The sequence below is a fragment of the Condylura cristata genome, unplaced genomic scaffold (assembly GCF_000260355.1).
Source record: "Condylura cristata isolate star-nosed mole 26May11 unplaced genomic scaffold, ConCri1.0 scaffold00006, whole genome shotgun sequence".
NCBI classification, from domain to species: domain Eukaryota; kingdom Metazoa; phylum Chordata; class Mammalia; order Eulipotyphla; family Talpidae; genus Condylura; species Condylura cristata.
Window position 1 is genome coordinate 54696825 of NW_004567107.1, and position 24841 is coordinate 54721665.

The following is a 24841-nucleotide window of genomic DNA, read 5'->3' on the forward strand; positions in this document are numbered from 1 at the left end:
AGGAACCTCCAAACAGTTTTCCATAGTTGTTGTACTAGTTTGCATTCCCACCAGCAGGTGTTCACTGACTTTTTTAAAAAGAAAAAGCAAAGTGTATACTGCAATGAAAATTAGAGTAATAAAATCTGAATTCTGCTGATTTGGGATTTGGGCTTCACTGAATTCACCTTTATGCTACTTATACATAAATTTTGATCAACCAAATGCTCAGTTTAAAAAAAAAAGCAGGAAGAAAAGTGTGTGTCCAAAAAGAACTAATTATTTTTAAACCCTAAATGTGTTGATAACTCAATTTAGGTTATTGTATTAATTTGAAAATAAAGTTGTTTACAAATTTATTTTTTTATCTGGTTCTTATTAACTTATTTTGGTCTCTGTCTCATGAGTCTTAATTAGTAAAAGATAGAGTCTTCTCTCTTGCTTTCTGTTTTGGAAAGTTGATTTGAAAACATCTATGAAAACCAGCCTGTTCAAAATGAGAAAGTAAATCAACATCTTGAGGGACATGACACATTGTCTGAGCCTCGCTTTGCACCGGGTTGCCTTTACCCTTATCCACATATTCTTCTTCCCTGGATCATGATGCTCAGTTGTAATTCAAGCCCTATTTTGTGAGGCAGTTGTAGGAACTGAGAAAGAACACATAGAAACTTTCTTTTGGTCTTACTGCTTCTGGAAACTTTTTTTTTTTTTTTAAACAGGTGTTTTCACAGGTAAACCACCCACCCAGAAATTCCCATCTCTCTGAGCTGGGTTTTGAGCTGTCCCAGGTGGGGCCACTTGTCAGCCAGGCACTTGTCTCAGTGGTGCCCTCTATGCCTGTGTGGTATTCTTGGGACTGTCATCTGGACAAATAGTTGCTTTCATATATTAAGATGAATATTTACTTATTTAAAAAACTAAATGGAAATAGAAATTTGAATATGGGTATTAGTGGCAAGAAGCAAGGACTTAGTAAATAGAGACACTAATTACCCTAATGAAAGTGGCCAATTTACCATTTGTTAGATGCTCATTGAATTTAAATTGAATGGCCAATGAGGAAATAAAAGCATAAAATCACAGAACATATGCAGATGTGGGAAGTATTTTGCTGGGGCTGGTGCTCTACATGAGTGTTTTACATTGATAATTTTTATATTTGTGGTCAGAATGGAGCAGCCCTTTAATATGTAAGTTTTGCACATTAGACTGGACTATGTTTTTAGGATTGCAATATATGAAAAGATGCAGAGGTGTTTGCATTTGCTGATGAACTGCTTTGGGAACCAGATTTACTATTAATCTGTCCTAGTTAGGTATTTTTTAAAGATTTGATTGACTTCCTGAGATGCCCCAAGATAGAATGTAAAAACAAGGTGTTGAATTTGGACTAAAAATAGTAATAGCTAACATTTTAAAAGTATTTTCTATAGCCTAGTTTGAGTGAAGTGCTTTACTGGATTATCTTACTTTTACAAAAACTTCCTGTCAACTGTACTTTATAGAGGAGTAGTTAAAAATGTGAGCTTTGGAGACACTGTATAGTTCATATACAGGCTCTGCATCTTACATAATTAGGCAATTAATTTTGATCTCTCTTTACCTCACTTGGTTTTCATATGAAAATGAGGATAATAATAGTACTGGTGTCTTGAGGTTGTTTTGAATATTGGGTGAGAGAATACATTTCGAGGTCTTCGACAGTACCTGCCTGGTGCATGGTAAAGTTCTCAGTAAATCCATCTCAATTGTAAAAAAAAAAAAAAAAAGGTACAAAATGATGTAAAAATAAACTTTTGTAAAATAAAAAAAAAAGAAAATTTCAGTTTTGCATTCAGCTGAATGCAAAGCTGAAGCAAGCAGAAAGTGGTGAAGTAACCGTGGGGGAGGGAGTGGGCCACAGTGGAGGATTATTGGGGCACTGGTGGTGGGCAAGGTCTGAAAAAATACCTTTATAGAGGTTTGAACCTATAACTCCCAGAACAGATACAAAGATGTAAACCTGCTGTATCTTAATAAACATAATTTGGGGGTGGGGCGTTGGGGATCCTGGATTCCCAGACATTACATCAAAATAACCAACATAAAATAACATTTTTTAAAGTAACAAACTAAACAAAGCCAGAAAAAAAAATTCTCAGTAAATCCTTGCTATTATGCTATTGTATAACCTCAGGCAAGTTACTTCCTCACTGAGCTCCTGTTTTCTCATATGGGAGATGGAGTTAATAATATCTACCTCAGATTGAAGATCTGATGGCATTAGCTACTTAAAGAGTTTTCGTGGTGTGTTTGGCCATTGGAGCTATTACTTCTGACAGTTATTCTGAATCCTGTGTTCTGCATCGTGTTTGTTGAGTAAACTACTTACTAAACAGGTGCTTGTTATATACTGGGATTATAGAGGTCAACAAGAGAGGCTGGTTCCTGCCCTCAAGAGTTTGCATTTCACTGGGGGGGGGTTGGGGTAGGGGTGGTGGTTAGAGAAAGGCAGGTGAAATAAATAAATGATCATTGCTATTGTGAGAAAAGCTGCGAAGGATACAATAGTGGGTCATTCAGGGTAGTGGTGAGGAAATACTTGAGGCTGGGAGTAGGGAATGCACCAGAGAAGCTGGGAAGGGTGAGAATTCAGCTGTTTGAACAACAAAGGCAAAAACACTTGAGGCTGAATGAAGGGCCTGAGTGTTTCTGAGCTGAATGTGGAAAGAGCAAACTAGAGATCAGTGTGGCTGAGGCTTCCTGGAGGAGGGAGAATTGTGAGTCCACATCATGTGGGATCTTTGGCCACGTAAGGTGTTTGTATTTTATTTTGCTTATTTATTTTTGTGTTTTTCTTTTCTGGTGGTGGTTTTAAAGTTGTCAAGGTGTTTGTAATTTTAGTACAAAGTACAATGAGAAGTTATTGAAAGGTTTCAGCAGGTAGATTGGAAGTCAACCCTTGTTTTGAATGGGGATCTCATGTTTTTCCAACTTACTTATCTGATAACTTACATGATCCCACTTTAGTGCTTGATTAGAGATACACTACTTATCACTAAAACTCAAATTATTTTCTATCAAGGGAGGGAAGAAAATCACATTTTAGAGTGCCTATTGTTTCCAACTTTTTCTTTTTTTTGAAGATTTATTTATTTATGCATGTAAGAACTGGGGTACAGGCTGAAGTGCAACAGGTGAGAGGTTTCACCAAAAGTAGAGTGGGGAGCAGGAAAGGCAGATCAATGAAGTACACTACTGAGGGGAGCAGTGGGCAAATCAGGAGAGTCTGCTGTGCCATGTGGATTACTTCCCAGGCTGGTAATGGCCAGTAATGGCCAGGCTGCAGTGGGTATGGATAGCTTCCTAGTGCTTTAACCAGGTAGGGCCCCTCTCTCCAACTTTCTTGACTCTCATGCAACTTTCATGTTGTTATTCACATGTTGTTGTTTTTATTCACACCATTTTTTGTTTTTAAGATTTATTCATACAGACTGGGTACAGGCCAGAGGTGCAGGAGCAGTGAGAAGATTCACCAGAGACAGGGTGGGGAGCAGAACAGGCTGACTGATGAAGTACACTGCTGAGGGGAGCAGTGGGTGGGCCAGGAAAGAGGTCTGATGCACCATGTGGATCACCTCCTGGGCAGGCGGGGATCGAACTCATGCTGAAGTGGCTTTAGCTTTTTAGTGCTGTGCTTTAACCTGCTGCGCCACCAGGAAGGGCTTGAGAGACAGGTTTCTTCCTAGCTAACCTATGAGGCAATAGGCTCTGAAGTGGTGTTTCACTTAGATTTTAGTGACTAGTGTTGGGGCCCAGATTACATCTAGGTTTGCCTTCTACCCACAAATCCATGCACTTTGCTCTGTGTCAAGTTGCTCTTAACCTAATGATAGGTGTGAGACTAACTATTATCAGAATAAAGACATTTTCTCATTTTAGGGTTTGCAAAAGAATGTGACATTCCTTTATAGTAGACTCTTTAGCTTATTTTAACATTTCCAGAGTGGTTTTTCTAAGTGTGGTAGTTACGTTTTTGTGATTGTATCCATTTAGGACTGAATCACAGAGATAGTCTCTGCGTCCACCTTGGGCTACATTGACTTAGTTAATAGCAGAAAGATTTACCATCTTACTGTAAAATTCCTTCACTTATTTGATACTCAGCTTTCATTTGTACTAACAATGCAAGATAAAATAACTAAGCTGTAACTATTCCATTCTACATGAATTTAGTTTTATGAAAAATAAGAAGTGAGGTTGATTGGTTAGTTTACAGCAATAAAAAAAAATGTCAATTAACTTTAATCAGTCTATATAATTCTTTTCAAATATAAGAGTTTTATTTGGTGTAAAATGTCCCAGGAGTCTAATTGGGGAAATTATAATGGTTATGTTTCCCGTTGATAATGGAGAAAGTAAGTTTTTAAATGGTTTAAAGTTAATTGAATCTAATTAAGTTAGCTCTTTTCATTATTACTCTTTCCATAAAGCATTTGTAAAATGGTTAACAAATCAGTTTTTTTCATTCCTAAAAGTTTCCTAGTTTGGTGTTTCCTTATGACATTCCTTGATGGTGGATTTCTAAGCTTACCGTGATTTGCGTTTCAGAATGTAACATTCTCTACTTTTAAAGATGCATTAGTGTGTGAATAAAGAATTTCATATTTTGGTAATTTTATTCCAATTAGAAATCACATATTTGTGAAAAATTAGAAAATAGAAACATTGAAAAAAGCAACCACCCATAATTTATATTTTGCAGACTTTTCTGTATATACATGTACCTAGATTTTGTGGCTTTGAATTCTCTGACACTTTTAATAGGTGACCTAGGGACAGTTATTTAAATTTCTGTGCCACAGTTTATTCACAATCTAGTTCACAGGATTATTGTGAGGGTGAAATGAATTAATTTAAGCAAAGTGTTTAGAAAATTGTCTGTCCCCTAGTAAAGAATCACATATGTGGGGTTCAAATTTTTTTATCATGGAATTTTTCAGACATTTACAAAAGAATGGTATTATGAACTTCAGTGTTCCTATCTGTTATCAACATTTAGATAATTTTATTTTATTATCATTAACCACCCTCACCCCCCCCTTTTTTTCCCTGGAGGAGACTGGGATATTTTTATGGACTATCCCAAATATCACATCATTATCCCATAAATACTTCAAATTGTACTATATTAATATTTGCTAAGAAGTAAATCATTTTAGAGAACTGGTGAACAAAATTGGAGACATTTTTGAAGAGAGGAAATATGAGTAAAATACCTATAAAATACATTTTTGTGGTGTTTTACTAATGTTTATTTGAAGTTATATTGTAAATATGGAGTTTGTTATTTATATTAGATATTTATTGGTCTGTAAGAGCTTTAAAATGATTGGGCATAATTTTTATTATAAATATACTTTATGATTATTATTATTTTTTTTTTTTTAAAGATTTTATTTATTTATTCATACAGAACTGGGGTACAGGCCAGAGGCTCAGGGGCGGTGAGAGGCTTCACCAGAGACAGAGCGGGGAACAGAACAGGCAGATCGATGAAGTACACTGCTGAGGGGAGCAGCGGGCGAGTCAGGAGAGGTCTGCCACACCATGTGGTCACCTCTGGGGCAGGCGGGAATTGAACTCATGCGGAAGCGGCTTTGGATTCTCAGTGCTGTGCTTTAACCCGCTGCGCCACCAGGGAGGGCCTACTTTATGATTATTTTATATCAACAATATTTCATTTAAAATGTACTGAGGAGAGTATGTCTTTTCTTTCTGACCCTTTGTTTTGTTTCCCTATATTTTTTCTACAACTGAAACCATCTGGTATTTTTCTTTTTCCTTCTGAATTAATTCACTGAGCATAATCCCTTCTAGCTTTCCCCATTGCTGCAAATGGCATTAGTTAATATATTTCTTTTGCTTTTGATCGCTGAATAGTATTCTATTGTAAATATATATTACATCTTCTTGAGCCGTTTATCTGTTTTTGGGCTGTTCAGATTGTTTCCATATCTTAACTATTGTAAATAGTGCTGCAGTAAACATAGAAATGACGTTTTCCTTTTGAGTTAATATTTTTGTGTCCTTTGGGTAAGAAAAAAATGTGGGAAATTGAACATACTTTTGCTGTTAAAAATAGCAAAAATTTGTAATATTGGAAGGAAATCATCCTAGAAAGGAGCTAATTTGAGGATTTCTTTGAAGATTCAGATTGCATACTGTAAAAATTATAGTACTAAGTTAATCCTTTTAAAAATGATTTAAATATTTTTATCTGTTCTCATTTATTTAGTATATGAATACATACATGCATGGCAGTTTTAAAAAGATTATTCAAGACTAATTAGAGAAACTACTGTAACAAATCAGGTATTATTCAAGTTGATGATTTTGTTTATTTAATGCCTGCCTCTGAACAGCAACTGGTTCTAACTTGGAATTTCCTGCCTTTGATCTTATTTTAGACCTCTGTTTCAAAATCTACGAGTAAGTAGTATATGATATAAATGAGAAAGAACTAAATTGTAAAGGCAGGAATGTGGTTAGTGGATTGTAAACGGTGAGGTCTTTATTGCTCAGCGTTACCTAAACTTCCTCAGCACTTGAATTATAGATCTTATAATTTCAGGGACATGATGCAATAATGAAGGATGTGCAGGTAATGGCTCATGTTATTGATGGTCAGGGAAACTCTGGAAGGAAGTCTTAGAACCTTCCTTCTTACCTGAACTGCCAGGATGATTGCTTTCTTGCAAGGTGTTTAACCTCTCTGACAGTTTTTCCATTTCCCTAAGGGAGAAAAGTATGGGAGGGAAATGAGCTCAGATTCACTATATAATAAAAGAATTACTAGCTACTGCAACAAAGAGATCCTAAAATGCAATGACTCAAAAAAAGCAGAAGTTTCTCGTGCAATAATTGGAGTTCCAGATATGTAGTTTTGTTCTAAGTTATCATTTGATGATCCAGGTTGCTTCCATCTTGTTTCTTCTATCATGCTGTAGGAACATTGTCTTCATATACATGATTGACTCTGACTTACTGCCAATAGCTGCCTTTGCTTGGAAAGAGTGGAAGGGGCTCCAGCCTGGAAGTAGCCGACTATGTCTGTTCAAACTCTATTGAGAGAATTTGATCATGCACACGGTTTTATCACACCATGCTTGAGCCTAGGAGATTTTATGAAACTGATTATTCTGAAGTTTTATTAATATAGAAATAGGAGAACACAGCTCAATACTGAAAGAGCAGTCTCTGTCCTGTCTGTGCAGTTCTGCTTTCCTTGATTATATTATTGACCAGGTGACTTTGACATGACTCTTAGTTGCCCTCTGCTTCAACTGGATTTTGGAATTAACTGCCTAACATATAAGTATTTTCTCAGCTTAGGACTTATACTAAAGACTTAGTACAAGTCTTTTTGACACTATAATGATTATAGCTACTATTTTCTTATACTTACTCTTCAGTGTTAAAAATTTCCCATATATTTCCCCATATTTCCACTTTTATGAATTATACAGTCTTGTTAATTTGAGAGTACAGGTGGCCACTGGATTTCCAAGTAAGAGCTGAGACTATGCTTGAGCTTCTAGCTGGTGTCAGGATTTAATCCATGGTGATAAAACGATCCAGCTGCTAGATCCTAAGGATATACAGGGATACTTAGGGACTGAGGAAATGGTAGGTGAGAAGCTAAGGCAGAAGGACAAGGAAGATCTAAATATTGGACAGCAGAGCAAGGTGGCTTGAAAAGTATAGGCAGTGCCAGTTTTCCAGTTTTCCTTTTTTTTTTAAGAGGCAGGTGAATTAACTAGGAATGTCTAGAATATACCCTTGAGTCTTGATAAACTTATATGTAACATTAACTTCCAATAATGACAGTGCATATCAGCTTTCCTATAAGCCATTAAAATATTTTAAAGAATTGTCAAGATAAGTATTTAAAATTCTTGATGATTTGAAAGCTTGATTTGCAGAAAGAAGGAAGTACATAACTGTTAACTGGAATAGTTGCTAGTGTTAGAAAAGAAGTCTTAAGGTTTTGTGCCTCTGAAAGAGTCCCATTATGTGAAGTATACACTTTTATCTCTTTTGCCACATGGTTCATGTAAACTAACTTCAAGAATGTATCCTCTACCGCTTCATTTACATTGCTGACCTGAGCCTATATATAGAAATTTGGCAGTCCAAAGTATATAATTCTTTGTGACCTCCCCCTACCTACCTTTCCTGCAGGGTTCCTATAGCGCTTGTGAATATAATTAGATCCATTTCTTTTGTTTTCAGAGTGGATCCTTCATTTGTAGTTTCATACTAAATGCTTTTGTGTGTTATGATTGCTTATTTGTATATCCTAGAGGAAATTGAAAACAAAGTACTTTATATATCTGCTGCTCCTGTATTACCTCTAGAATGCAATTGATAGATTTATTTTCTTGGAAGTGCTCTTATGGGACTGAAATACCTTGACAGATAAAAGGATAATTGCTTGAGTTAAACAAATGTTTTGATTCACTTGGAACTTAAAGACCTCATTAAAAATTCTCTTTCTGCTCTAGATATAGATAGATAGCAAAAAAGGTACAATCACAGGTTGGAGATAAATCTTTTGATATCAAACATAAATGTGGTTTATGAAGCATATTGCTGGTTTCCTTTTAGTAAAGAATACCATCGCAAGAAGCAACATATAAATTATTTTTTCTTTAATGTATAAAATGCTTATAGGAAGTTGATATTCAAATAAAGTAGGATATAGGCTGTACTGTGGAAGTATAGCAAGCATATATACTCTTTTTTGAAACTCCCCAAGAGACTGTGATGTTCTGATACCTTGAGAGACCAAATGATTGGGATTAGCTATGAAATATAAGTCTCTAGCGGATGAAAGATTTGCCCAAGGATGGCAAATTAAGGATGATATCAAATCATATTTCAGGTGGGTAGTGCTTTCTGAATATGCTTAATGGCCATTTGATGGGAAAGATAAAGTTACGAATTCATCTTCTAAAGTGTCACACTGAAATAATTTTGCCTTTTGTGAGCCTAGGTATTTGTCATCTATATACAGTAGTGTTTTACTCTGTTGGTGGTAAAGTCGTCTTTCTGGGTGGTTTGGCTTCTTCACTGCCATAATGAATTCCTTGCCTAACCAATGCTCATCTGGTCCCTACAGCATTTTGGCATTCCCGCATTCTGGGCCTGGATCCGAGAGTATAATCCCACACTTTCTTCTATTTAGTTTTATCACTGTTGTCATTTCGGTACATCTATTCTGTCATCAATAGCCATCTGCTTCTTTGGATACTCTAAAGTCTACTTTATTTTGAGTGTGATAAGATCCTCTAAAAAATTTACTTGGACCCCATTTGCAGATACGCTTTAGCTTGAACTGTATGTTACTATTTTTTAAAAAGATTTATTTATTTCTATTTTTTATTTATGCATATAGAAATGGGGTACAAGCTGGAGGTGCAGGGGCAGTGAGATGATTCACCAGAGACAGAGTGGGGAACAGAACAGGCAGACTGATGAAGTACACTGCTGAGGGGAGCAGAGGGCGAGACAGGAGAGGTCTGCTGCACTATGTGGGTCACCTCTGGGGCTGGGGATGGAACTCACACTGAAGCCCCTGCTGCTAGCTTGCAGTGCTGTGTCTTTACCCGTTGCATCACCAGGGAGAGCCCGAATTGTATGTTATTTTTTGCCTCTCATTATTCCAGGGCTTGTTTACAAACGAAGTAATGTAAAATTTCCATGGGTTTATGCTACTGAGAATAATGTTTTTTATACCTCTGTGTATACTATAACTAAAGCCTAATGTGGAAATTTCCTTTAGAGGTTAGGACATGAAAAATTTATTTGCTTCAGTAAAGTGTATTTTTCCATCTTTCAGATACTAAAAGATGAATAATCTACCTTATTTATATATTTACATGTGTCTGGAAGCACAGGCCCAAATTTGAGAGCAACTTTTTAAAATCAATGAGAAAAAATAGTCATGTAAATCAGGAGTCAGTAAACTATGACCTACATGCCTTGTATTTTTGTAATGGTTTGGTCAGCACAGCCATGGTTGCTTGTTAGTATTTGGTTGCTTTCCTCTGCAATAGCAGACTTTAGCAGGTGCTGTCTGACCCTTTACAAAAAAATATCCCAAATGATCCTATGCTGGGGTGGGTCAAACCAAATGCATCTGAACTGAGAGATTATAAAGCAAAAAATTATAAAGCTTATTACTATAAGCATCAGTTACTTGGGAAAGACCTAACAGAGAAGATGTGTTGTGAGAGGAATTTAACTGGTGGGAGCATATAGAGCTGGTCATTTTATGTGGGAGAGAACAGCAAGAGTGAACTTTACCTTTAGGAATGAGCAGGTTTTGAGACATGAGCTCATTCTGAAAACTGTTTTAACCAGACTGGATTCAGAGAGCAGTGAAAAATGAAGTTGAATGGGTGTTAGTGTTGATGGAGGGCTTAAAAGCTAGAAGTCAGGGGCCCTCTCTGGTGGCACAGCTGGTTAAAGCACAGCACTAAGAAGCTAAAGCCACTTCGGCATGAGTTCGATCCCCGCCCGGGAGGTGATCCATATGGCACAGCTGACCTCTCCTGACCCGCCCGCTGCTCTCCTCAGCAGTGTACTTCATCAGTTGGCCTGTTCTGCTCCCCACTCTTGTCTCTTGAATCCTCTCACTGCCCCTGCACTTCTGGCCTATATCCCAGCTCTGTGTGCATAAGTAAATAAATCTTGGGGAAAAAAAAAAAAGCTAGAGTCAGAATTTGCATTAATCTGGCAGGCTAGTGAAAACCAGCTATGAATTCTTTGCAGGGAATGATGTGATGGAAATAATATTTTAGGACAGTTTGACAACAGTGTATGGGATGAAGTGAAGCATGGAGAACCCCAGTTCTAAGCAGTTACTGCAGTAAGCCTAGTATGCGGACTACCTAAAAGTATAGAAGTAGTGGGGAGAGAGGGATTGTGATGTCGCAAAGAATGACTGATATTGTGGCGAAGAGATTGTGTTTAGAGAATGGGGATGAAGGAAATTGTAAAAGGGGCACTGGGAAGAGGGGAACTGAAAAGCAAAACTTCTTGAGAGAAAACATCTTATTTTGTCACCTCCAATTTCTGGTGTGTCAGAGCCTTATCAGAGAGGAGAGAAATGTTTGGAGAACTGGATTTGATGAAGGCTCTGAAACAATGTGCAAGGAGGAGAGCACAGGCAGTGAGGCTTGAGACCTCCTTCAGGAAGGAAGACGGAGCTCCAGTGGTAAAATGGACAGAAGCCTGGAGCAGCTGGCACAACAGTTGCTTTCCAGCAAGTGTCCCAGTAAAAGCTGTTTGTGTAGACTGGTATTTTTAGAAAAACAGATATTTCTAGAAAAAGGGTTCTTTTACCAGTTTTGCTTTAGCAAATTCTGGAGTAAGCAAAGTTAATCAAACTTCACGGTGTAGAACCACTCAGATTCTTTAAGAACACGCAACATTATTTATGTCTCCTAAGAACTTTCTCTTTAGTTATGATTTCATGTAGTGAACTTTCTACCTGACGTCCCCACTTGGATATCTATTAGGTATATAAAACTCACTTGTCACAATGAAATTTCTGGTCTTCCTGCACAAAAGTTATTTCTCTACTACAGTTGATGGCAACTCCAACTTTTTTTAGTAAAAATGCCGTGGTTAGTATATATAAATTTGTTCCATGTATAGAATGCTTGAAAGGAGTTGATATTAAAAATAAAGTTGTTCAGGTTAGAAACCTTGGGCTGATCTTTGTTTTCCTATCCTCTCATCCAGTTCATGAGCAGCTACACTGAAAACCACTTCATAAGTGCATCAGTCTTTCCAGTGATCCACAGGCTTCTCACTGACTCTGTCCTGGTTTAGCTTTCTTTACCCCTTCCCTCTGCTTCTGACTCATCTCTTTGTTCTTTCTAGAATAAGTCTAAAATACTTTTATTATTTCAGGGCTTTTGTACTCACTCTTTCCTGTATCTGTCACTCTTCTTTCAGCTCTTTGTATGTTTAACTAATTTACAAATGCCATCCTCTCTAGGATAGACTGACCCTGAACACCATATGTCAAATACAAGGGTGTCCTTCCCCTGGTTTTCCTCCCTTTCAGTCAATCTGCTTTACTTTCTATTCTTTCATAGCCCTTCCCTTATCACCTTATACCATATTGCATTTTATGTTTTTGTTTGTAGGTTTTTTTTTTTAAATTTTACTGTCCCCCTTCCCTACTATACTGTAAGCTTTGAGTGTGGAGATTTTTGTCTATTGTTTTCACTATTTATTAAAGCCCAAGCACCTAGAAAAATGCCTAACACAGTAGTTACCAAATAAATGTATATCAAATACTAGAATGAATGAATCTTCAGGATGGCAGTATCTGTTCCTACTAAATTCTTTATTAAAAGATTTATTTATTTATGCATGTAAGAATTGGGGAACAGGCCAAAGGTGTGGGTGATGAGAGGATTTACCAGAGACAGAGTGAGGAGCAGGAGGATCTACAGATATACACTGCTGATGGGAGCAGTGAGCAAGACAGGAGAGGTCTGCTGTGCCATGTGGGTCAGCTCTGGCTGGGGATTGAACTTGTGCGGCAGTGGCTGAGGATAGCATTATAGTTCTGTGCTTTCACCCCTTGCACCACCAGGGCAGGCCCTCTGTTCCTACTAAATTCTTTTTTAACCCCATAGAAACCTTATCCTTGCCTTCCCAGGGACATACTTGGGAAATTTTCCTATAGTGTCTCATGCAGTTCAAAAGAGAAGATAATTCCAAGAACGGTGAGATTGACACAGCTGGGAAGGTGAAAAAACTACTTGGTTAACTATTGAATAGATTCAGGTAGGTGAAATGGTTTACAGTACTAGAACAAGTTGTTTCAGTGCAGTGAGATGTCAAAATCAGGAAACTAAAGTTGGACCTAGATTTTGAAGAGGAAAACAAAAATAAATGATCCATTTAGCAAGTTTACCTTTGGGAGGGAGAAAGTAGTTGAAAAGAAACTCTATTTTTGAGATCAGGAGAGCCTGGTTTTTGCTGCCTGTTATTTTCAAAAGGTAAGACACTCGTGCCATAATTTATAAGCTTTAATATAATGAATCGGTAGCGAAAGCCTCCATTTCTTCAAGCAGTGTAATTTGGTGGGTTCAGTGATGCCTGAGAATTGGATAAGTTGGGACCCTGGGTGATCCTCTAATTAGTTCAGTGTCTCCACTTACCACCTGCCTTCCTCCATCCTTCCTGCATGCCTTCTCTCCCATTTGGAGCTCAGTATGAATGAGAGGTGTGATGTAAATATTAAAAGTTGGTGCTAATTGCTTGCTTGTTCCTCTTTTAGGAGACAAGCAATCTGTTTTGATAGGAGTTTTAGGTAATTTCTATATTTCCTTAATAAGGTTCACCTAGGCTTTACACATGTCACTAGCATTTGGATTAGTGCTTTAATGAAAAAGTGTACCCAAGGCCCTCTCTGGTGGCGCAGCGGGTTAAAGCACAACACTGAGAAACTAAAGCCACTTCCACATGAGTTCGATTCTGCCTCCCCTGGAGGTGACCACATGGGGCGGCAGACCTCTCCTGACCGCCTGCTGCTCCCCTCAGCAGTGTACTTAGTCGATCTGCCTGTTCTGCTCCCCACTCTGTCTCTGGTGAAAACTCTCGCCGCCCCTGAGCCTCTGGCTTGTACCCCAGTTCTGTACGAACAAATAAATAAATCTTAAAAAAAAAAAAAGTGTACCCAAGTAAGTGAGGCATGGTTTAAACAATTTTGTGAAAGTTTATTTCCCTTTCAGAACTTTGAGTCATTCAAAATTTGAGTTCTAGTTCTAACATGAGATCAACATTTTAAAATCATGTTATTTAATTTGAATTGTTTCGAAAGTATAAATTTGTCTGTTTTGGGAGGAACTCTGGTGGGAAAAATCAAGAGCTTTTTGGTCGTTCTCAGTTTTATTTATCAATGATTGCATTAGAGGTCTGAAGGGGTTAATAGTGCAGGATATGCCAGGATTGCTCTGTGAACCAACCCTCTGCTTTTTTTCATTTGTGTCTGGGATGAATTCTTTCATGTTATTTGAGGAATAACATTGGTCTGAAACTCCTTTTCTGGACTAACAAGTATTCATTTGTTTTGGTTACAGAATTGGTATACATCCATGTAAGAGAAGGAAAATGTCAGATGATATCAGGAAAAGGTTTGACTTTCCAAATTCTCTTATCCAATCACAGGTAATTTTATGTTTATTGCTCCTTTCTTTCCTCCTTACCTCCCTTTTTTGGTGGATTGTTAACTGTTTTTCAAGTTAAATATTTCAAATTAATTATTTCATCCTTATATGTATATATATATATATTTCTTTAGTAAGCAAATTTTATATACATTAAATTGAAAATTCTGTTTGACACAGGAAATATTTGAAATTGGAAATTGTCAATCTTGCCTTATTTCTATCATACTGTTCTCATAGAACATAAGACCTTATTTAACTGGGAAGCTACTGAAGAGGTACTCTTTTTTAGTCTATAATTATTAGGAAGAAAAGTAAATGGTGGTACATTTACAGAATAGAGAAATGAATATTTAGAAGGTATATTTCTACCCCTGTACAACTGTTAAGAATAGTAGATTTTTGTAATGGCATTTAATATGTAAAATAATCTGGATTAAACTTTTTGTAAAGACTAACTCAGGCAGGACGCTCTGATCATTTATTTTAGAGAGCTTTTGATTAAGGTTAATGTTAGGTTAGCTGTCAGCAATCTAGTAACCTTTTAGTTAATCACAGTGTTAATCACACAGCTTACTGTATTTTCTTGTGAGAGAAAAACTACCCCTGAAGCTACTTGGAAGCCTCTTTGAAGACTTAGCACACAGCATCTTGGATACTTTCAACAGCTAACTTCGAAGAATTGACTTAGCTGGGTAGTGGGGAACCCTTCCATGAGGAGTAGAACACTCCTTATGCAAGATTCCCTTCTACCTGACTGGGTTGGAGTCATATCCTCTGCAGCACAGGTTCTTACCATGAAGATGAAGAGGAAGGCTTGGAGGATACTGTCCACATTTTCTACTTTTCTCTGTCTGGAGTTTCATTGTTAATATAAACAAGAAATGGCTGTGTTACTGTTCAATTACGTGAAAAGTGTATGTGTCTTTAGTGTAGGCTATCTATTTAAACTGTTCTGTTATGAAAGACTGGACTAGTAATATAGTGTGGATTTTGTATTTTTATTTTATAATCAATTTAGGCTATTTCTGTGACTTGTTAGAAGGGCAAATCTAAAGATAAATTAGAGAACTCGAATCTGGTGGACTGTAGGGGCAAGTTTGTCATCAAACGTATTTTCTTTTAGTCCTTTTTCTTAACATGAATGGTAACTTTTTAAAATCCTGTTGTGTTTTCATATTGGTTTTATTAGGTTCTTGCAATTTTGCCCTGTCCTCTGTGAATACTTAGTATTGTTCTTTTGTAGTCTCTGCTCAGTGTTAGCACCATATTTCATTGATTTACACACATTTTTTTTCACATTTTAACATCTTTGAAATTGGATTGCTTCTGGTAATTGATGTCAGCAGTCATTATACAGTTGTATTGCTGCACATTTATGAATTTGACCAGGAGTTTCTAGATGAGTCTAAAAGAACTCTTTTATTAATATAAAATCAAAATTTTAAATTATAAAGAAACATTGTATAAAAAATTAACTAGCAGTCTTTTTCTCCTTCCTGGCCTATAAAATAATGGCACATCTGGCAGTTAATGTCAAGTTACAGTCATTGAAATATGGTATATTTTGTAATCAGGAACCAAAATTCACTGGTCCTGAATTCTTGTTATCATTCTTTTAACTAGATGGTAAGAAAGCAGTAAATTGAAATAAACCTAACATTCCTGTAAATGACTTGTTTTACAAAACAAACTACTAAGCTATTGAGATTTTTTTTTATCATTTCCAACCGTGTTATGCAGAAGGAAGTAAAGGAGTGAGTACTGTGTTTTTTATTTGAGCTTTTCTGGACACCGTGCAAGACTGGCATGTATTCCTTGCTGCGTCATAAAGTGAAGGAGCAAAATTTAGAGTAGCAAAGTTTTCCCAGCCCATGCAGAGAATGACTGTTAATGCTGGAACACTTACTGTCTCTAAGACAGCAGTCCTGGGTAGTGCTGAAGAACTGAGAATAAAGGTAGCATGAAATAATAATTCTTAGATGTTTATGTAATCAGTACACATATTTCATAATCTTAGATTTACTTTTAGACTTTTTGGCTAAAGCAGAAAATTAGAGACTTATGAGACAGAAAGCTTATAAAAAAGGAATAAAACCTGTGAAAAATAAATGATAATGAAATTAAAATTGTTGAGCCTGGAGGAGGCAGAGTGGTTGTGGTGGGAAGGGACCTATTAGTTCAGATCTGTGTAGGTTGTAGTCAGAAAGATGTAAGTTTTCTCTATCTTCATTAAAAATATGATGAAGCATGATGGATTCTATTTAGATGCAAAGATGGATTTTAAAAGCTGTGGGGTTTCTCATTTGTTTTATGATTTCATGGATTAAGCAATCTCAGGCTATCTCTTCTAACAGTGACAGTAATTTGAACAAAAAAAAATCTGACAATTTTCTTAGCATTCTGAACTATAGTTTTTGTATTGATCTAAAAAAACTGGTATAAAAATGTTTAGTTTGAGGGTTGTTAGGAAGATCAGAAATTAGATTTGTGGTGTGCTTAATTTAGTGCCTTCTATATAGCACACTCAGTTGACTGGGGATTTTATATATTTATTATTAGTTCACTGTCTGGCATAGTCATATACCTAACAAGTACAGTGATATTATTTTCAAATGTACCATTTGAAGAGACATTCTGAGGAAATGTATTCATTAATTTTGTTTGTTTTTAGACTGTGGGTCATCTTATTGCTGCAGTCCTAAAGGAAAATGGCTCTTCAGACAAGATCCACCAGTCCACAAACCAGGTCTATGTTTTGTAACTTTCATACTTTTGATTCTTTTCAGACGTTGTTCTCAGCTAGTTCTCCTACTTTCTTTGTTTCCTGCATAGTTTGGGTCACCTTAGAAATGATTTTAGCTATGAGAAGCTTATCACATTTTCACCTTTTTTTTTCTTTAAAGTTCCTTTTTTTTTTTTTTTTAAAGATTTATTTATTTGTGCATACAGAACTGGGGTACAGGCCAGAGGCTCAGGGGCGGTGAGAGTCTTCACCAGAGACAGAGTGGGGAGCAGAACAGGCAGATCGGACGACGTACACTGCTGAGGGGAGCAGCGGGCGGGTCAGGAGAGTTCTGCCACGCCATGTGGTCACCTCCGGGGCAGGCGGGAATCGAACTCATGCGGAAGTGGCTTTAGCTTCTCGGTGCAGTGCTTTAATCCGCTGCGCCACCAGGGAGGGCCTAAAGTTCCTTTTTTTAAAGACTTATTTTTATTTATGTATGTATAAAGAAATGGGGTATAGGCCAGAGGTGAGGGCGTGAGAGGATTCACCAGAGAGAGTGGAGTGGGGAGCAGATCTGCTGAGGTGAACAGCAGGTGAAACGGGAGAGATCTGCTGTGTCATGTGGGTCAGCTCCTTGGCCAGGGATTGAACTCATGCTGCAGTGGCTGGCAATAGTTAGATAGCACTGAGACTAACCCCTGTGCCACCAGGGAAGCCTCGTGTAAATTTTTTTTTTTTTTGTAAATTGTTTTAAGTTTTAATATTTGTTATGTTAAACTCAACTGAGATATGGAGGGGGTGGAGGGAGTATTCTTATGATTAATCACAAAAAATAACCTGGCTGGAATGAGGGTCACAGAGTTTTAGAGAAAGTAGGTAGCACTACCACTGAGGGATTAGTTTTGTTAATAGACAAAGTGAGCACAGAGGGTCTTATTTGGTGTAGATTTCTCATCCTTGTTATATTGCCAAATGCAAATTTTACATTGGAAAAGCCATGCATTGACAGTTGGAGCTGGAGGAAAAATCTTGTCCCTTGCATAGGGCAGGTGAATGTTAAGAACTGAAGCACTGCCAGTTTACCAAGACATATACAACTTAGGGTTTGATTGTCTAGTGTTGCGTGGTTTGGCATGATGGATGAGGAACTGCTTAGTGCTTTAAGGTAAACTCTATGGAGAACATAGTTGATGGAAAGAAGTTTTTTTTTTTCTCACAAGAGAAATTATACATTGATTTTCTGTCTCTCACATTCTTTTTGATTAGCTGCTCCAAGTCACATTTCTTTACAGCTTCTGCTGACATGTTGAAGTAAATGTAGGGGCAGACTTTGCTAATCTGCATTTATCTAGTATTTGTGTGTAGTCACATAAATTAGGTTTTCTGAGAACCCTGATCTTAATCCTGTCTATAATCATATTATACACTGTGAGCAGATCTAGAGGTTTTACTTCAACTGCCAGGATTTATTGAATGTCAAATCCCTGTAACTAAACGTTTCCTCTTCTATTTATAAACCGAAACTTACTTCCATGAGGACTCAGTATTACCTGAGGCAACAATTTGTATATTTATTTTGTTTTTAGTAATGAATGGAATAATGAGATTTAGTACCCTTTAGCATTGTCCATGTAGGTAAATAAAATTTCTTTCTGAATTAAAGGAGAAATGGAATATAAGTTATTTCCTTCCTGCAATAACTGTTAACTGTATTGTTTTGTTATAGTGGGATCCTAAGGTTGAAAAGGCTCTCAGAGCCAGCTACAGTGTGGAAGGGGTGATTTTATATTTCTGTTTTTTTCTGTAGGAACTGGGAATCTAAAAATTTTTCCTCCAAGTTATATATTTCCCTTAAAAATTATGTCAGTAAGAAGGAAAAATAACTTCATTGTATATTCTTAAAACAAAACAAGGCAGAACAACTGAAATAGCCCCCAAACCATGAATAAATCTAAATGGACTTATTCCACAGTACACTCAAATATAGGTTTGTCATTAGCAGCAAACTTTTTTTTTGATACTATAGGCTCATGAGAGAAGTTATGAAAACTATCACCTCTGCTTTTATAGGACTTTTAGTACACCACTTTTGGTGGGCGGGCAGGGTGTGTGCTCCCTGGTAGTGAAAGGGGTTAAGCCTCAGCAGTTTAAAGCTATCTGAAGCCACTGCTGTATCAGTTTGGTCCCTGGCCTGGAGGCAACCCACATGGTACAGCAGACCTCTACTGTCTCATCCTCTGCTTCCCTGTACAGTGTATTTTGGTAGATCTACTTGTTCTGCTCCCCACTCTGTCTCTGGTGAATCCTCTCCCCCCACACCTTTGGCCTACACTCCAGCTCTTATATACAAAAATAAACAAATCTTCAAAAGAAAGAAAAAGTAAATCTCATTTATTTCTGTGTGCTTCCAGTGCTTTCTTATCAATGGGTAGGGGGGTGGGTGCCACAGTCTCTCTCTTGGGAAAACAGTTTTCAATTTTCTAGACTTTCGTGGGGAGCCATGTAACCAACAGCTTGCTGGTAGCCCACCCTACTTCTCCCTCTCTCCTCAGAGCCCACGTTAGATTTCCACAAATTGTGACAGGGGCTGTGAGTTGTGGTGGGGTGGATGTTTATGCAGGAATGTTCTCTGGAAATGTTACTGTCACTTAGGGTTTGAAGCACAGGTATGGCATGGAGTTTATCTTAGACTAACAGGCTGTATAAATGACTTGGCTAGAGCACTGTACTATAGCAGAGACTGTCTAGATCCTCAACTAGTTTTGTTGTGTTGCTTAAACTCAGATCAGAGCTTTGTCTGCAGCCAGCTTTATTTTCTGCAAAAATAGTTCATGAGAGTTGCTATATCAGAGCAAAGCCAAGAACTTTAGCTGATTCCTCAAATGGAGCAATAACAAGAGTCATCTTGGTACAGGAAAGATAATCTGTTATGAACAAATTACATTTGGATGAATTTCTGATGGTGTTTATGTGTCTTTTAATCACTACTTTGATTTCAGACTCCTGCTTTGAACTTGCTCTGGGAGAAGTGTTGCAGTGACAATGTAGTGGTTCGAACAGCCTGCTGTGAGGGGCTGGTGGCTCTTGTGGCCCAAGGTCATGCGGAGTTCGGCTATGTTCTCAATGGGATACTCAACCTCATTCCATCCACCAGGTACACTTTGTTATCTGTTTCATCAGTTAACATTTAAATTTTTAGGAAAAAATTCACATTAAGGATACATATCCTACTAACCAATTGGTTTCTTTTTCCCCTTAAAATGTACCTGATTTGTTTGTCTATTGTGGGAACAGTAGATGAAATAAAGGTCAGGAAATGAATAAGTTTTTACACATTGAAATTGTCAATATTCTAACCAAATTTCTATTGTGGTGTGAGCAGATTAATTAATTTCTGCAGTTTTGGAATTTTTTGGCCATCTTGTTATACTGAAGATTTAAGGTTCTGCATACATTTATCATTGGTCTCTTTTTATGAAGAAAATAGCTAAGTACTTTATAATGCACAATGATAGTACAAATTCCTGACATTTTAGGAAGGAAGGTTGTTCATAAGCAGTACCACTCCTAAAGTTTATGCACTGTAGTGTATTTCACTATAGTGAAAGATTTTTTAAATTTATTTATGCACACAGTGATTGAGGTATAGGCCAGAGGAGGTGGTGGTGGTGGGGGGTGGGTGGGGAGCGTGAGAGGATTCACCAGAGATAGTGAGGAGCACAACAGGCAGATTGGCTAAAATACATTGCTGAGCCAGGAGAGATCTGCTGGACCATGTGGGGTATCTCCCTGGCTGGGGATCAAACTCCTGCTGGTAGATGTGGATAGATAGCCTCATAGCGCTGAGACTTAACCTCTTCCACTGCCAGGGAAGCCCTTGACTCATATTTTTATATTTATCACACTCTTGGACAGAGTGGATGGCCAGATGTTTCTGACTAAGTTAGGATTTGATCACAGCTAAAAACTTCATTTTCTGTCTTTGTTTTGGTATGCATACACACAAACAAATGTGTTTAGAAGGATCCTGTTATATACCCATTAAGTAAGTAGTTTTGAAAAATTAAGTCTTAACTCTGCTAACTCTAACTCTTTTAGGAACTTAACTGGTTGACTTTAAGCATACCGTTTAGATTTTGTCTTACCCCTTTTATAAAATTCAGGAAATGATACTTGTTTCCACTAAATATTCTTCAAATGCCTTAACACTTAATGAACATGGAATATACTTGTGTTGTATAGTTGTGTTCTTTACATTAAAAAGTAGGAGTGTCAGTACAAAAGGCAGAGTACTGTCTTTTCATTTAAGGAATAATCAAAGGTTAGATTATACCTCTAGTTCTAGAACATCAGGTTCGAAAATTATGCTGCTGTGTTATATCATAGACACATCATTACAAGTCCCCCCTTCGCTACTGGTAAATGAAAAGTATAATCTTTGCTGATGATATAAAAGTGTATGTCACTGCTGATAGTGAATCAGTATGTCATTTGTACATACTACAGTTGGTCAGTAGTTAGAGACTTTTTTTATTTTCTCAATAGGCAGTACAGTCACATGGTAAGTATTTAAGTGTGTGAGGCAGAGTCCCTGTTCTACCCCTGTATCTTAATTTCCTTTCTCAGAGGTAAAACACTTACCAGGTCTTACTATCCTTTCCAAGTTGTTGTATAGTACATACAACCAAAAGTTTATGTGAATATATATTCCTTTTTTACAAAAGAAAACAGAATTAGTAACTTACTATATAGAGCATACTTTATTTTGCATTTTTCAGTTAGAAAAAAGGTATCTTGGAGAATCATTTCAGAACATGCATAAAGTGCTTTCTGATTTTTGCTAGCTTTCTAATATTCTGTTGTATCAATCTCATTATTTGCAATTACCAACTGCTTCAAAAAATATTTTTAGGTTCTTTGGAAATAAGACCAAGATACAGATTATATAGTAAGAACATTTTATACTTTATGTTAACTTTATAGCAAGCAAATAAAGGAATTTCAAAAACTGAAGGATTCTGGAAAAACACTTCTTTAAAAAGTTTCTTATCTGAGGGAGTTCATGTTGTCTAAATTGTTAGCTGCAGGGAGATGTGGACAGAGTGACCTTGAAGCAAGCCAGTTTAATTTTGAATTAATTTGATCATGAAATGTGTTATGTAAGTGTTAAGTGTTAAGTTTTCTTTGTTGCCAGTTGAGGTAATAATTATTTGTGTGTCAGAAAACAGAATTTTCTTTGTTTACTTTATTTCAAGTAGCAGAGCACTGTGGTTTGTAGTGATTGCAAATACTCTACTTTGCATTGTTTATATCTTAAACAAAGTAAAATGAGAATCAAATTTAAGAAATTAAATTAAACTTAATTAAAAACAGGAGACCCAAACAGACTCTTCCGTCAAACACAGCTGCGCGTAGATCCTTGGGATCTAAAAGTAGGAATGGCTGTCATTTCTCCTTTGTCTTGGCTGAGACATTTTGGGTCTCAGTTTCCAGCACTGATGTTTCTCCTTGTTTCTGCATTTCTCCTTTTTAAACAGAAATTTAATAGAATCTTGGAGAATCTTGGAACAGACCCAGTCATTGGTCAGCTTTGATTTATTAATAGAAAAATATTTCTAAAACTTTATCTTTTACTTTTATCCATTGACCTAGCATCCTTCAGGAATTGAGGGGAGAAGGGGTAGGGAGTCAATAGTGAGAAGGAGTCTACTTTGGAATAGATCTTGAGAGTAAGTAGCTTCCAGAGCTTTCTCAGCATTGTAAGCACTGAAAGCTGCAAGGAAAGATGGAAAGAAAAGTTGGTGAGATCATCTCTCCTAATCCTATAACTTGCTCCTTGGCAGGTCTAGTCTATAAAATTCCTTTGAAAAATATATGCCCCCTTACTTCCCCAAATGCAGCCAACCATTTGAGAAACATCGGTCTACAGTCTGCTCCATTGTGTAGTCTAACTTTGAAAAAGACTTGACATTTGCAAAACTCTGGTCGGCTAAACTTCAGGGAGTGGCTGGGAAAGTGTCTGGCTCTGTTTGAGGCACTGTTCTCTTCAAAGGAATAGTTTGATGTCCAAGAGTGTTCTTGGTTCAAAGCTGAGGCAACATGAAACAATTGTAAACTAGTTTTTATGGCTTCTGTAAACAAAGAAATGGATTTAAGAGGTCTAAATGTTCTTTTAATCAGTAAGGAAATTAAAAAAAAAAAAATCAATCCCTAGGGAGGGTGAAGGAAAGAAGGGGACCACAAAGGAAACACAGTAAGGAAATCATTATCACCAGTTAAATGTGAATTTTGAAATTACCCAAACTGAAACTAAAGTGAAGGATATATAGTAGCATTTTTTTTTTTTTTGGTCCTTTAAGGATGAGTGTAGGATTTTGGTTTTGTTTGTTTGCTTTTATATGGAATTTATCCTGAATTATAGATTCCCAAAACAAGAAGTTCCCAGTTTTTCTTTTCTTAGATTTCTCTCTTAACTCCACTAGCTTCCAGAAAGCTCTTGCAGCCATTGTTGCAGTTGCTTAGTAACGGGATTGCGAATAAAACCCATACTCTCTTGTGGAACCAGGTATTCAGTTTTTGATATTGAGATGTCATGACAGCCTGTAATTTCAGTTCAACTGCTTCCCCAACCCCCCTTCTTTTAAAAATATGTTTGGTAGGAAGGTTATGCCCTAGATAAACCAGGCTAGCATTTGATTTATGTGCATTTTGTGCTTTCAATCAGAGAAGGGACTTGCAATTTGTGTATGGGGGGGGGATAAAGTGTGTGAAGGTTTAAGAGATTAAAGTGTTTTTTTTTTTTCTGGGGTTTTGAAAGTCTACTTTATAATGAAATCTTGCAAGAGATTATTAAAATTGCTGGGTCCTACTAAAGCTGTTGGATTCAGTGAGTCTTTGATCATGGATTGATGAAAGTCCAGTTTGGCAAAAAATGATTCTGAGAACTTTTTAGAGTTAAGATTTAGGGTAATTTAATGAGAAAATGCTTGTCTGTCACGGTCTTGTCTTTTATTGATGACCCTGTTTCTTGGGAAACTTAACTGCTTTGTTATCATGTAGGAAATAACTAGCAACTGAGGAGACACTGTATTCATACCTTGTATTATTGAAGTTTTCCCCTACAATTTAGCTTCTTTCTCTTTATTTTATTTGGCAGAAGAAGAACTAATGAAAGATGTCTTTATGAGGTTTCCCCCAAGGTTTAAAAGGAAGACAGTGTTAACATGCTTTCATCTACAGCTGGGGTGCCAGTATTTTTTTCATAAATTTGAAGGTTTTTTGGGGGTGGGTTTAGAGCTCCATTGGTATCATTGCTCATTTAACTCTTATCTGAGAGTGACAGAATTACTAGTCCACGTCTGTTTCTGCATTTTGTCTTCTAAATATTCCTTTCAGTAATTGTGCCTATTTCCAGATGTTGTTCTTTCCTCTTTTCCCATCCTTTTTTCTTTCTTTAAAATCCCAGAATCTCAACTTGCAGCTCATAATCAGAAAAGTGATTCCAGCCACTTTGCTTGTCTAGGACATTCTGCCCTATTTCTTTTTAAGTTAGTTGATCTGGGTGAATGGTTTGTTTGTCACAAAATTTTCCATTGTAATAGTCGTATGTTTATGCTAAGATGTTTCTAGGTGATTTCAGAAAAGTGATTATTGAACACATGTTACTTTTATAATGGAAAAATGCTGCAGAAGAAATCAGATTGTTTTTTGGTACTTAGAAGACAAATGAGTATAGAGAACTTTCCCAGGCAAAATTTCAATGACTTTACATTTCTTAGATTATTTTTTAAAAGAAGCATGTATTGGCCCTCCCTGGTGGCGCAGCGGGTTAAAGCACTTCACTGAGAAACTAAAGCCACTTCTGCATGAGTTCGATCCCCGCCTGCCCCGGAGG

General features: G+C 36.9%; 1 protein-coding gene across 1 annotated transcript in view; it reads left to right on the plus strand.

Annotated features, from left to right (window-relative positions):
- The window catches only part of FOCAD (focadhesin), a 240939-nt gene that overhangs the window by 9463 nt on the left and 206635 nt on the right, over nt 1-24841 (plus strand). The window contains exons 2-4 of the mRNA XM_004677690.2: nt 14133-14220; nt 16894-16968; nt 19947-20101. Of these exons, the coding sequence (XP_004677747.1) occupies nt 14164-14220; nt 16894-16968; nt 19947-20101 (287 nt within the window). The 5' untranslated portion in view covers nt 14133-14163. The remainder of the gene's footprint in view (nt 1-14132; nt 14221-16893; nt 16969-19946; nt 20102-24841) is intronic.